General features: G+C 38.3%; 1 protein-coding gene across 9 annotated transcripts in view; it reads right to left on the bottom strand.

Moving 5' to 3' along the window:
- The window catches only part of MAGI2 (membrane associated guanylate kinase, WW and PDZ domain containing 2), a 1,317,383-nt gene that overhangs the window by 279,026 nt on the left and 1,022,700 nt on the right, over nt 1–15,657 (bottom strand). For all 9 annotated transcript variants that reach the window (XM_079150214.1, XM_079150216.1, XM_079150215.1 and 6 more), the window contains one exon: nt 201–322. In XM_079150214.1, coding sequence (XP_079006340.1) covers nt 201–322 — 122 coding nt within the window. The remainder of the gene's footprint in view (nt 1–200; nt 323–15,657) is intronic.

Below are 15,657 nucleotides of genomic sequence, written 5' to 3'. Positions count from 1 at the left end.
CTGAGGCTTTAACTTAATCTGTGGTTGTTAAATGCATTAGTTTAGAAATAATGCAAACACCCAGCTAAAGCTAATAGAAGGATCTGAAGAAAGCAAATCAATTATTAGCAATGACCCAAGCTACAGGCAAATCTGCAAGTGCAGACAGTTTGTCAGATCACTTTTCCTTTGCAACACCACATGCTGACATGGTACAGTACCTCGGAAACCTGGGGCCTGCAGGGGCTTCGTTCCAAGTTCTGTGTGGGGCATGTTATGCTGCTGTAGCTTCCTTTTTGCTTCCAGGACAGGATTTTCAAACTGTGTTCTTCTATTTATGTGGCTAAAAAAGAAAATTTCAAATTAGGATAACAGTGGGGCAAAGTCATTTCAGAGAACATACACCTGTGGCCAACTACAGAGAGCAGGTGATTAAGGGACATCTTATCTGATCACAGTCAAGGGCCTCACCCAGCACGCAGTCAGGCTTCTGATGGAGCTGGTGGTACACAATACACATTTCTGTGACAAGTGCAGAGTTCTCAATGGCTCTTTTGTTATCATATTTACATTATGCTTGTTTAGCCAAAGCTCTGGAATGTGCACTGACTTTCTGGTCTACTCTGAGATGAGCTCCATGCGTTAAATAAATGACTAACACATGAAGTTAATACTGAATAGTGTTGAAGAAAGGAATATTCTCTAAGCTTTGTGAAGTGCCCCATACTTAACTGGATAAAGGTGAGGTAAATTCACTGATAGTACAGCAACTCAAATCCACACTTTTATGGTTAGACCTGGCTTGAAGGACTAACTGTAAAAAGGAGAGAGATTCCCAAGGATACTCATGAAAGTTATAGAATCTCTGAAAGGTGACTGGTGCTGAAAATCAGAAGTAGAGTGTTCACATTCTACGTGTGGGGACATGGGAAACTTGAAGATGACAGAGTGGTTGGAAGCAACAATGGCCCAGCTAACCTGAGGGCTTGTATCAGAAAATGATGTCTTGCTGTATAACAAGCTGTTTGAAATTTGGAGTCCTTTATCTGGGTATAGAATAGGAACCAATGGCAACCCTGCCTAGTACTGGTGACCGTGATGCTCTTTCTCTGGGATACACATGACCCGGGAGAGGGCTGGCTTGGACATTGATTTTGGTTCTTTGCACAAACAGGATTAAGCTGTGAAAGCATGATGAGGAGAGAGGGGTTAGAATAGGCAGTGATAATTCCTAAGCATTTAACTCTGAGCCAGTTACCTTATATAATATTCCTGCAGGACATCATTGATGGCAATGTGACTGATACATAAGAGAGGTTGGATGACATTCTCAATCACATGCCTCGTAAGTGAAAATTCTGGATTTGACCATCATGTCTATGTCTCTTTTCTATACACTTTCTCATTTCAGTGTATGACTTCACATGGGCAAGGGCACACGTCACCCGCACGTGTACGCACAGGCATGCCTACGAACCATTCATCATGTCATCTACAAGTACACATCAAAAAGGAGAAGATGTGAGAAGCCAAAGTTCAACAATCAATTTTCTATTATTATAAATCAGATAGTATCTGGTAAGATAGAAAAGTGGTTGCCAGAAACACAATGTGACTGCAATATATCATTCTTTATGGGAGGCAGGCAGGAGAGCTGTCTGTCACAGTCGGGGCAGCCAATCAGTCCTGTATTCACATTCCAGCTTTACCACTTCATTACCTGTGTGACATGGGGCAGGTTATTAACACTGAGTCTTGGTGTTACTTAATCTGTAATATGGGCATACTATTGTTTTCCTCTGGGGGTGGTAGTGAGGGGTAAGCACAATAATGAACATTAGCACAGGGGTTTGAACGTGGACAGGCTCAATAATTAGCAGCAGCTGTTACCACTATTGTCATCATCCTAATCATCACTAGCAGCATTTTAATCACCACCATCACCACCATCAAGGAAAGTTTTATTGGGGGACCTTAAAAGCACTGGGATCTTGCTCTAATTGCCTTTGGTGCAATTTAGGAAAGGGGTGCTTATAACAATGCTTTTCATTAATCACTCACCTGTATGGGGTTTAAGGTAGCTCTGTCAATGAAAACTGACTTCCCACTGGAAGCAAGATACTGCTGCCCTGCTCTTGTGCACCAAGGAGGCCCATGGTTGTGGTGTACCGTGGACCAGGGCATGTGAGCTCCACAGCCCTCTCATTACATAGCACTGCAGGCACCGCTCTGCTTCAGGATAGCCAGAGTTTGAAGCCTCTTTGTTTTTCTCCATTATCAGGTAACTTCCTTAGTAAAACCCTCTAAAATCATTCAGTTGCCCAGAAATGAGCCATCCCTTGCTCTGCCTTTGTGTATTGCTGTAGCTGCACTTTGGCCTGCCTTGCCCAGCTGCCCTTTGCTTTGGACATACCTGGAGCTATTCCAGCAGGCAGTTGCCTAAAAATACTCTTACCTTTCAAAACTTAAATAAGGTTTTCAAGCCTGATCAAAACTCCTTCACATGAGATTCAGAATATCAATGGTGCAGCACCTGAAGCAAGATAGTGAGTGGGGCTGAAAGTGGTATCTTGGGAAAACTTCTAAACTCTGTATCCTTCCTACAGTTTGGACTTTGGCTATGCCCTAACAAACCATATGTTGAAGGCTTGGTTCTCAGCTTGGTGCTATTGGAAAGTGGTGGAAGAGATGGGGACTAGCGGGAACTTTTAGATCATTTTGGGCAGACTGTGGGATGATTTTGAAGGAGACTGTGGGATGATGGTCCATTTTTCTTTCTCTCTCATTCTTTCAGTTCTCAGCAGTGAGGTGAACAGGTTTCCTCTGCCTTGCTCTCTACTCATGATGTATTATGCTATCAAAGGCCCAAAGCAATGGGACCAACTGGTCATGAACTGAAACATGAGAAACTCTGAGACAAAATAAACCTTCTTTTTAAGTTTATTATCTCTGGTATTTTGGTACAGTAATGGAAAGTTGCCTCATACAATCCTCAACTGTGAAATGGGAATATTAGTATCTACCTCATTGGGTTGCCATGAGGGCAAGAGAAATGTTTGCAAAGCACAGATACATAGGGAGAACCCTACGACTGTAAAATATTGTCATTATTTTTAAAGTATAGTTATTCTTTATTACTGTAAGTGCTAATGCTGTTATTGTCATTATTATTGTGATAGCTTTCTTATTTATTCCTAACTCCTTCCCTAACTTCTCCAGCCACATTCCCAGTCTCTGTGATGCTCTTCCTCTGGGTTCTTATAAAACCTTGATAGTCCTCTCTTATTGTAGTTTAATTATTTTCTTAAATCTTTCATCATTAAGAGGATATAAGGAATATTTTAAGAACAGCAATAACAGGTAAACAAAACTAGGGTAAAGTTATTTGAATCTAGGTGGAAGGTAGTAGGCAAAATTGGTAATAGAGGGTCCTATTTGTTTACTAGGGTTATGTTGTTAATTATGTATTCAAACTGCTAACCTAATGAGAGAGAGAGAGAGAAACCAGTTACAGTATTCAGAATACTTAAGGTAAACCCAAACCAGTTGTTCTGAGGGCCTAGTATTCCTGTTCCTACATCTTATGAGGTATTTCTTTCCAAATCTTGAATAAAGAAGTTTCTGTGAGGTAATATACAGCATCCTAAATGATAATTTCACAATATGAATTTCATGGGTAAGTCCATCCATATCATGGTGTTTGATGATTGGTTTTTATGCTTATTTTTTTCCCTAGATTGTACACTCCTAAGTACAGGATCCACATGTCATTCTTCTTTGTATACTAACCCTCGAATATAACAGAAGACAATTTTGTTTTATTAAATAACTAAACGATGTGATTAAGGCTTTTGTTTTCAAAGGTATGTCAATAACTTCAAAAAGTCAAGGTGTAACTCTGAAATGTACTGAAGTATCAGTTTTTCTCATTTCCTAACTGTTCTATTTCTGTTTTGCTAGGTCACTGTTATCATATGTATAACTTTGTCCTTAGAAAGTACATTATAAGAACTCTCTGGGATGCATTTATACATACAATAGGGCTCCTCCAACTTGCCACCTGCATGTAATTATTTCCTTAGAAAAATCAATGTTTTGCCACCTGCTTTATGGTCACTATGTTGAAAACACTCCATTCACTATCAAAGTGAGTTTCTAGAGTTTATGGAGAATGAAAATACCAACAAACTAGTTTGGCATGCCTCCTGCCCCACAAATAGTGGAAGCTTGGTATGACTTGTTACCCCTATGCTAATGGCTACAGAACATTTACTTTGCCACAGATGAAGTCATGCATTTAAAACCTAAAATGTTCCCAAGTCCTAAAAGACTTATCACAAAGAAATGTGATGGTTGCTGAATAGAGAAAGCTTGTCTTCCTTATACTTACAAACTGAATATTTTCGAGTTCTTTTAGCTAGGATTTGGGATGTGAAAGACAAATGCCATTATCTCCTCATTGTTCAGGCTCTGTGAGATAAGTACTAGCTATTTCATCTAGCTTCTGTACAAAACAGAACCTGGGACTCTACCAAGAATTTTTACTCTTCAATTATATCCAGTCTATTGTTATAGTTTAACTCTTTCGATGTTAAAAGCTAAGGTGTAAGAGCCATATTATGAAGTAGGCATAGCTTAACAATTCTATTTTACCTTTCAGAAGGGGAAGACCAATGACATGAGATGCTTCCATGTTGGACAGCAAAGGGATATCGGGATATTCAAGGATGATATTCTACCACCTTCTCTCTTTGCACTTACATTCACTTGTCTGCAACCTCACTCCCTCCTCTCACCAAGGGATGGAAACTTAAGATACATTCATATGTGGCAGTGCTTTGAAATTCTGAATGTACCCAAGGAGCTTTAAAAAAACCCCAGATGGCTTGGACCCACCCTAAAAATCAATCAATTTATAATCTCAAAATGGAATATAGGTATTAACATTAAAAAAATAAAAAAAGTTCAGGTAACTCTAATGGGCAGCTAGAACTGCAGTCTCCTAAATTAGAAACTGAGAAAATGTGAGGAGGTATTGCATTAGGAGTGTCTTCTCTGGTAAGATTTATGTGGAAGTCTCTTGCTCTGTATGTGGCCTCAAGAAGTCCTAGGAAATGCTATTTTGCTCCAGAAAAGATCTTCCTCCATCAGAAGTTTCAGACATGCAGAGTGAAGAAAATATCTGTAGCTGATTAGATGACATACTGCTAAAGGTAGCCCCAGGACAGGATCCTCTTTTCTTTCCTCTTCATTCACTGGAGATGGAAAGGAGGAATAAGGAGGAAATCCCTCCATGCTGTACCATGCCAGCAGGCATGGCAAAGGCCTGCTGACCATTACCTGACCCTCGCCACCAGTGTTCCCTCCGATTCCAGCCTGTTCATGCCCCAGTTTGCTTCCCCTGGAGTTCTGGAATGGGAACATTCAGTGCATAGTCATGAATGACACTTTTTTACCCATTGGCCACTATCCCTCCATCTTGACTTCAGTTGACAATTTAGAATGGCATCTTTGGGTAAATGTAGAAAAGGGGATAGAGTAGCTTTCTAGTGCAGGTTGTATCACAGGTAAGATGTTCCCAGAGAGATCAAGTTGGGTGCACTAATTATTCCAAGGCATGAGGTAGTCAGTTCTCAAAAAATATTTGTTGAATAAATGCATAGATGGAGTCAGGCATGCATGAAAGTTGATAGATCGCACTATTTTCCAGTTTCACTCTCCCAAAAAATATACATTGTGACAGCTGAACTGGATGTGAAACTTAGGGCCAGCTTATGTGATATAACCATTCTGCATTTGAAATCCTTCAAAACTGAGAATCTTTCCAGATATTGCAATGATTGGGGAAAAGTCATCCTGCTTTAGTGATAAAATCTTTGGAACCAAGGAGCTCATAATTAGCAGCTTATATCTTGTAAGATGGCAGAAATGTGCTCAAATGGAAAAACTCTGTTAGGGATTAAATGTGGAAATATCCAGGAGCTAGCTTCTCTGCATTGGGACTGGGAAGATTGGTTTTAGCTTGGTATGTCACCCCTTCTTTGCAAACTTGCTCCGTTTGGCGCTTTCAGAATGGACTCAATGTGAGTTTCCTGATTGCTTTGAATTCCTTAGACTTTCTCTGACCCCAATTCTGATTCCCCACTTCTGCATTTTTATTGTCTCCCATCTGAACTCCTGGGCTGTGGTGTACCAGTAGCCAAACACAAGCACTGCACCCTCCTTATCTTTATTTTATTCACTTTAATAAAAGTCTTGAGAAGAATTCATGACTTTTCTTTCAAGTTCAGATAAACAGAATAAAAACTCTTTCAAATGGAATAAAAATGACTCATGCTTCAGAAACTAAAAGGATAATGACCCTACAAGAATCTTCTGGGGCCAACACTCATCACAGAAGGAAGGACAGAATAATTAAGAGCATGGTTTCTGTAGTCCTAATTCTCAGGCTTACACCCAAGCCCCATCATATCCATGGTGTGTGATCCTGGGACATTGTCTATGCCCTTTGTGCTTCAGAAGTTTTCATTTGTAAAGTTGGGATAAAAATAACACCAACCTCACAGAGTTACTGTGAATATTAAATGAGTTAATATGAGTAAACCACTTAAGAACAGTGCTTGGGTGTAAGTACTCAATAAATGCTAACTCTCATGATTCATCAAATATTGATTTCTCAAATTTTCTTTGCTAGGCACTATAGTAGAGGTTGGCAGAGGGACAGGATTAATCATGCATATAGTCTGGCAGGGGAGAGAAAACAGGAAAAAGGGATTATAAAATAGGGCTTACATACTAATCTATGCCTTATAGTGCTTTAGGTAGCTAAAATTTAAAAGTACTAGATTAAAGCTTAATGTTTTAAATATAAGTTATTTAAAAATATGAGCTTTGGATGAATGGAAAAATTGAATCTATTTTACTTGGAGCATTTTTCTTAAAACAGAATAATTGAATACTGCCTCTTGAAAATTTTTTCCCAATTCTAATGCTTAACTGATAATATTCTTTCTATAAATGTTCATTCATTATTTCCTGTACCTGGAGGAATTTGAGTTTGCTTTGTGAATGTGAATACGATGGCTGAGTCATTCATGGTTTCCTTTCTCCTACTCTTTCTAGTCATCAAGGTGTCCACTTTGAATATGGGGGAGGTGGAATCATGACTGACAGAAGAGCGTCCATGTATTGGCCCTGGAACTCACAGCAGAGTCTACCTGATCCACTGGAGGCTGAGCTTTCCAGAATGAATATTTTCATGTAAATGAACTTTCTTTCCTCTTTCAGGAGTAATACAAAGTTACTTAGTTAAGAAATTGACCTGCATTGTGTATCTTACATATGAGTGGGATTCATCACTAAGCCATTTCTATTCACTTACTATATGGAAATCTTGACTGACACTTTCCTTCCAGCAGATATGGTCAAGTGCACTATCAATCATGTCATCAGGCCCCCACGAATTACAAGGCACATGAGCCCAATTTCAAAACAATTTTGTCATTAGTCATGCATAGTAATGTTGTTTCCTATCCACTCCATCTTCCATAAAATATCTCTCTAAAATGTTATTGCTAAGTACAGGAGGTGGTCCTTGTTTTCAAAGTTATTTTGAATATTTTATTTCTAAGCTGAATAGAAGCAGTGAGTTATAAACTTAGAGATAGAATGGGCTTATCTATACTATTTCAAGATGTTAGAAACAAGATGAATTACTCTTCTTTCTTTGGTGTCTGCAACCCTAAATGGTTTGTGTCCTTTAAATGTCACATATAAATTCACTAATTAATCAGTGTACTAGATCCTAGGGACCCCATGATGTAATACTACAACCCCTTCCCTAAGGGGCTTATACTCCAGTAGGGGAGACACACAAGTTATGTGACTGTCCTTTGCCTTGAACTAGGGAGTTTAACTGGGATGTGGAATTTTTAGTTTAAAAATGTGGACAGTCCTGTGTCAAGTGAGAAGAGTTGGTCACTGTACAAGTGACCAGAAAAATATAACAGGAGGTAAGAAGTACTAATATTTGTATGCAGTAAGTAAGTACTCATAGGAAGAAAAGACAACCTGACTGATGGTTCAGGGGAAGTCTGACAAAGGAAAAGACACTTGAGTAGATTCTACAAAGATGATTGTATTTTTTGCCAGATGGAGAGAGGGGCATTTTGGGAAGAGAGCAGTGGATATGGAAGTTTGCAGCAGTATTCAATTCTGCCTAGCTAGTGCATAGGACTGGTGCACATATAGAGAAGCATGATTGTGTGGGTGGTGGTATGGGAACAAGGGGCACTGGGAGAAGATGGAGGCTGCATGATTAGAAGGGTACTTCCAGGTCATGGCATGATGTCTGTTTTTGTTTGAGGATCTCCCTTCTTCTATTGTGATTTTAGTCAATGGGACGACTATAGTTTTGAAAATGTCCATCCTGGTGGAAACTTGGGAGGATCGTAAGATGAGTTTTATCAGGTAAATCAATTAGGAAAGTCATGATTTTCTCTAGAACTGTCCATCATTTCAACCTTATTGCCTGGTTACCTCCAATGTACAAGATATTCTTCTTACTTGAGGTATGAGGATGAAGAAGAGATGCTCTGTGAGCATGAAGAATCACAACATCAAGAAAGATAACTATATTAGTGTACAGGGATGGGTGAGAATAGTGTGACCTATAACATACTCTATGTTGAAATAGATGGTTATTCCTTCACAAATGATTTACAAGTTGTTAAAATGTGAAGTCACAATGTAGCTTATGTCCACTCAACTCCAAAAAGCATCCAGTCATATATAGTGAAAAAAACATACTGCTATGGGTTCAGGAATACTTTGGGGCCTGAGTCTAAGGAAGTCAGAGAATTACCAAGGACATTCAGAATAGTGGCAAATCATGAAGGGAGTCCAGACATCACTGATGTCTGGAATTACCCAGGAGATGGGCAAGACTGGCAGATTCTGAAGGTCAATGGGACCTGAAGATAATTCCAATTCTGTACAACATCCAGTCTCCCCAGGTTTCCAGGTCCAATATTCAGTGATAAGAAAAAGATTTTAAAAAGTATTATTCTTGACTACTGGGTCTTCACAACTACACAGACCAGGGGGAAATAAAATACAAAGCTCTTCTTTTTCTATGCTAGAATGCAATGCAGAAGGGATTAGAAACAAATCACAATTTAGGAAATACTTTTTATGAGTTTTAGAAAGAAAAAGGATTTATTACCTGGATACCTAGAATCTGTGCAGACTCTTTTATTAACCATGTCACTAAAACGTGACCATGAGGCTTGGGTGTGGGCAGGGAGCTATAATTCTGGAAGATAAGGACTCTGGGAAGATGGAAGAGGTGTGGATAAAATGAAGTGGTGGGAGCAAAGGATAAAGGTTCAACAGCACCAGCAATATTGTGCATTGTCATTGTGTTATTTAAAACAGTTGCTTATTGGGCACAAGTATTTTTGTGGGATTTCATATAATTAACACACAATGTCTAAAACCCTGTCATTACTGGAAGATCAAAGCTTCATACTGACTAGATGGTGGTTTCATGTAGCTGTAACAAGAGGATGTATTCTTGAACAAATTGCTTGCTGTTCTCCAAAATACACATTTATGCCTCCACATTGGACTGCACTTGGATTTTTATTCTGAAACTCTAAATGAAGATGAAAGGGGTACTTCTGGATATTTCAGAGGAACATCATTCCATTTGTACACTTTTAAAGTTACTGAGTTCCTGTTCAGATTTAAGTTCTGCTTGATAACTGCCACAAATTGTTGAAAGAACTAGTTGCAGGATGGATGCTGGTCTTATAAATGAAAGAGAAAATGAAGGGAGAATGGTGGATGTTAGAGAGGGAAGGGAGGTAGTATGCATCAATCCAATACTTTGTGTGAAACCCTTGGCTAAACAGGTTGCATGCTTTTAATTCACCTGTTCCTCTGAGAGGGTAAACTGTTTGCTGTAGATCTCACAGTAAGGGGCAGATGCATGAATCAAGCTCAGCTCTGTATAGCCCCAAATCCAAGAACATTGATTTATGTGCTTCTGACACAAATATACATTTAGTTTCAAGTGAGATTACTTATGTGTGTGCAGGCATGGGCTATGCCTTATAATCTACAAAATACTTTGACAAGGTGATTCTCAATTTCTTTTTATCCATTTTCACCGGGAAACTGGACACTTAAATAACATTATAAGTTACCTGCTAATATTATGTAGAAAAACATGTGAAAATACAGGACATTATTTTGATATATTTGATAATTTTATTTTATATAATTTTATTTTTTAAGAACTCAGTGGTTAGGAACATAGAAAGAGTGACTATGTTTCAAGTGAATATGTGCATGGATGCATGTTTTATATATTGAAAAAAAAAAAAAAAAAAAGAGAAATGAAATGGTATTGAGATCATGAGTGAGAAGCCAGGTTTTCATTGTGAAACATGGTTTTCATTCCAGAACGGTCTCTTCTCAGGCTTGCCTTTCAGCTTCCCTTAGGACTGGTCCTAACACTAATTTCCTGAACTATGTCCTTATGAACTCTGGAAGTGGAGTTGGATCATATCTTGGGCAAATATGATAAGGCGATTGTGAGTATTATTTATGAGTAAGATTTAAGTCATATGTGAGGGACAATGAGGCAGGCAACAATAACCAAACTATGGACATCTTGTCTATCTTGTCTGGAAAAGGCACTCTGAGCTGTGGGCCAAGGTCAGTACTGCTGAGGTGATGCAGTAAGAAAGGGGGACATGCCAGATGCTAAGCAAGAAATTCCTTGTATGCCAACCGGGTGAATCATCAAGGGCTACTCAGGACTCTGCCCCTGATATTACAAGAAAACCACCTGTAGAAGCTGGGTATCTCATTCTGTGTGTGCTGCATTCACCCGCAAACCCCGGACTAGAAGAAGCAGAGAAGGGAGAGCCACCTACACCTGCTGACATCCTCAGTCCCACATGCAGCTCTCAGGCTTCACCACCGTGAACACCACTTCCAAGACACTCATAGTGTGAGTTGTCATCTCTCTCATTTCTGAAAGTAAACCAGTGTGGGTGGTTGAAGCTTCATTTGGAGACTATGTCTAAGACTTGCAATCTTTGAGAAACTCCCCTAATGTTTCTGAATTGCAAGTGCCTCATCTGTGAAGATCCTACTCACTTGTTTTGAGAAGAAAACAAGATAAAATATAAGAAAATATTTAAAGATGAAGAATTGTATAAAAGTTGACTATAGTATTTTTGGAATGCTTAGGGTCTAGGAACCAAGTGTAATTGAAGTGTAGTATAGACAGTGTAAAGTCCCTTATCCCAAGCTGTAATTCCCTCACCCACTAGCTACATGACTTGGTTTCTATGTTTCAGCTTCTCTGTTTGTAAATATCTACTATATAACAATATCTACTATATAACATATAGTATCTAATAATATCTACTATATAATATCTACTATATAACAATAACATCTATTATAAAGCATGGTGACAAGAATTAAATGAGTTTTGCAAGATACCTAATACATGTCAAATGTTGAATAATGGTATTGATTAATATATTTTTCTTAGGGTTGACAATAGTTACTAAGTAAGGGGGAATCCCCTTGGAGATAAAATACACATATGAGGTTGATGTTCAAACTAAATTACTAAACTCATACCATAGAAGAAATCCATTCCTATCATTTTATCTGTCTGAAAATATATTCATTATTTTTGGATGCCAAATTAAACTGGAAAGTGACGTAAGACTAGATGGAGGGGAGCTTGTTTAACAAAAACTTGAACTAAGACCTTTATGTTATGAAGAAAACGAGTGGTGCTTAATCATCTTATAGAAATTGGATACCTAGTGATGAAATTTTTCTGGAAGAAATCTTTGCAAAACTATCTAAGCTATTGGTTTATCTCAACAAATAGCCTTTCTTTTGCCTGTAGCAGCCTGCTTCACCTTAGTCACAAAATTGAAGTTTTATTTTTTTCACAGTTCTGATATTAATTTTATTTAGCTAGACTGAACTTTGATGTGAAATTTGAGGACAAGAATATTTGTGATTCATCCCTTTTAATTCTACCATTAGCTGACTTGACTCTAATACAGTTTCAACAAATTAAATATGAAGTCATTGTTAATTGTTAGTAATAAATAATGTTTAACAATGTCACTTTTTATTAGTATAAATAGAAAACAATTTTCCCTGCAAATGTATTAGACTCTGATATTTGTTAATAATATAGTTCTAGCCCTTTTTAAAACAATCTTAACTTTTATGCTTATGTCCTTTTAATGACGATCCTAGTTTCAGTCTCATATTTTTAGATATCGACTACCTTTCTATTTTTTTCTCCATGGTTTGGTAAAAAGAGTCTATCACTTGGGGAAGATGCTTTCAATATTCTTAATATGATGGGATTGTTAAAATCACTACAATGAAAGAATGGTAATGTATGTTCCTGTCTAGCCAAACAAAAAGTAGAAATTGAGAGCAAATATCTTTAACATTTAAATATTCTTTGATCAGCAGCCATAATGAGAAAATAATGAGGCTTAATACAGTGAAATGGCCAAATTTATCCATGTTAACACAAGGTGCAGTGGCTATTCCTTGAACTAGAAGAGACCTTAGCAATCACCTAACCCAAACTACTCATTTATCAGATAAGAGCCAGGAAGGTTAAATGTAATTTTGTACTAACCTGTAAATTTAAAATCATGGATTCAAAAAGGACAAACTATTACTGACATCATGGTCCACAACACACAAAAGGGAATTTGAAAAACATGTTCTCTACATAGTAATGAAGAGATGAATTATAGTTTTCATGAGGGGGTGAGGCAGCATTATATTTTACCCAGTAAGAATGACCATCATCTATTTTATTTGATTATAGGGTGCCCTAGACGTGACATCAGTCTGCTGCTTCCTCGGTTTCACTGGGTTCCCTCATGTCTCTGACAATGCTGGCATCTCTCCGACCTGCATGTAATTTCAGTTACATGTCTATAAAAGACCTCGAAGAACCAAGTGCTGCCATCTACTTTAATTCCAGAAAGTTCTCTCCCAACATGGAAGGGAAAGACAGCAGTGCAGTTTCAGTATGCTAGTCTCCAACCCGACACAATCCTGAGGAAGTTTTAGGATATTTTGACTCTGTACGTACAATTTTCACTTCATGTGATAACTTTAGAACTTAATTGCAGACTAAGATTTGAATCCAAAGTATGTCATGATATAGATTGTTTGTATGAGATTATCTGCAATTTGTGCTCAAGAAGCATAGTCCATTTGATCTGGAGAAAGAATTAATAAGCTATGACAGCTGTTTTACAAATAACAGAATAATAATGATCTACTTGATGTGTAGCATTCCCTTGGTGAGAGCCAATAGGACAGGACAGTGAAAGATGTTGGCAGCATTCTCTGTGTTGCCTAGCAGTGAGCTACCTGGGGCAGGGGATGCTCCTCCAGCAGGAGGGATGCACTCCCTCGGGGCCTCTAGGTCCTCTCTTTAGGAATACCTCTTCCCAGACAGCTCACAAACATACAAAAATACTGGTAGCACCTCCCTTGATCCACAGTCCTCAGACTATCTTCCTCATCTTCTTTATTTTATTTATTTATTTTTTGGTACCTGGGATTTAACCCAGGGGTGCTTACCACTGAGTCACAAACTGAGTCCTGGTCCTTTTCATTTTTTATTTTGAGATAAGTTCTCACTAAGTTGCTTAGGGCCTTGCTTAGTTGCTGAGGCTGGCCTTGAACTTGTGATCCTCCTGCCTTAGCCTCTCGAATCACTGGGATTATAGGTGTGTGCCACCACACCTGGCCTTCTCCACAGAACCATTCTCAAGTTCTTATGGTAGACACAGAAGAAGGAGGGAGCATGTGGAACCCAATTTGACGTGGACATTTGTGACCATGGCTGACAAGGGCTATGAACTTCACATTGTTGCCTTCTGCAGGAAGTTTTCCCGGCCCTGCTACCCAATGATGGTACTGCCTTATTGTGCTACTGGCTAGTCCCCAGAAATGCCTCAACAAGAGCCTGATTTAACATGTTAAGTGCATAAAATGCTTAAAGACAAACAAAACAACAATGACAATGAGAACAAAGTGTCTGTGTTACAATCATCTATGTTTATAAATATATTCTGAAAGAAAAGTTGAAGCTAGAGTAATAATTTCCTTGCCTTTAATTACTGACTTTAGGAAAAAGTCTCAATTTATTAGAATTATAAAAATTATTTGTGAAAAATAACATTGATATAAAACTTTAACATCAAAGCAAATAATTCTTTGTTATTTGTAAAGTTCTATCTGAAGTTAAGCCAATTTAAAACTCTGGGTGCTTAAAACATTCTTCGTTTAGTATCAGAAGATTTCCTTAGCCAGGTAGTTTATGAAATCAAACAATTACTAATCAAAGTATATTTAATTACAGGGTCAACTGTTTTTCCCACCAGTTAAAAAGACACTTAGGGGTGGGGGAGGGTGACATGGGCACAGAGCAAAAGCTGACTCTATGAGAATAAGCCAGCAATAGCCAGGAGTTTCTGGGCTTGAAAAGTGATCTCTAACTTCACAGAAGGGGTGGATGACGGGCATCTAGATCTGGACTGTATGGTAGTAGTAAGAAGCAAGATCGAACATGACACTTCATTCTGTTTGAAAGGATCATGGTATAGAAATGTTTGAGGGTTGGCATGAAGAGTGAAAGAAAACCAAAGGCCTCCCAACTGATCTGTAGTTGAGCAGTAATGTTAGGAAAGTAAATCAACAGCCCATTGAGATTTACATCATGTGAGGGGCGTAGAGGAGGTAGGCGGCAATAAACTACGCTATCAGAAAGGCTGATGGAGGCGAAGAGCATGTGTGTGGAGTTATGAGATGTCCCGGCTATTATGGGCATCTTGGGGACTCATGTCACAGAAGGCCTGATTACTTGTTTTCTCCAGGCTGAAAGAATTGATGCCACTAACTATAAAATTGTCATGGGTCAGCTAGAGGAAAGTAAAAAGATAAATAAGTCATTTGGAAGGAAACAAGAAAAGCAAGCAAGAAAGGAAAATGATCTGATTAGAGTTAGTGTATAAATATATATATACACACATATATACACATACACACACGTACATAAACACACACATATATGCATAAATATACATATAAATTTTTCCTGATACACTTGTTTACTAAATATAGGAAAATATTTTGTAAAGTATAAAAACTGAGCAGCCTTATGACATTAAACGTAGCAGCTCCATGGAAAGGCTTATCTTTGCTCTGCTTGGCATCAGCATAGCTTAAACCTAATCAACTCATTGCCCTTGGAGAACTCCCCTGCCTCCTCAGAGATCTGGTTTCCTCATTTGTAAATGTGGTGATTGTTATCTGGGATAACGGATATAAAAGTACATTAAAAGGTAAAATATTGCCTTACTTATTACTATTTCTACTATTATAACTGCAAGTTCCCAACTAAGTGAAGATGACATACACCCTAGATAATTATGACAATGTCACTTTCTCACAAATTACCCTGGAACCGCAAGCCCTTTGGGAGCTACAGAAGAACCTTCTGCAGTCCCTGTTTCATCAATTTCAACAGATTTATGGAATATCAATAATTCTAAGGAAACACTCTTCTTATTCAGTGTGGCACATTCTAGCCAC

The sequence above is a fragment of the Sciurus vulgaris genome (genome assembly GCF_902686455.1).
Source record: "Sciurus vulgaris genome assembly, chromosome: 8".
Classification (NCBI taxonomy): domain Eukaryota; kingdom Metazoa; phylum Chordata; class Mammalia; order Rodentia; family Sciuridae; genus Sciurus; species Sciurus vulgaris.
Note: the sequence above shows the minus strand (reverse complement) of the source record. Positions and strands in the feature narration are given on the sequence as shown.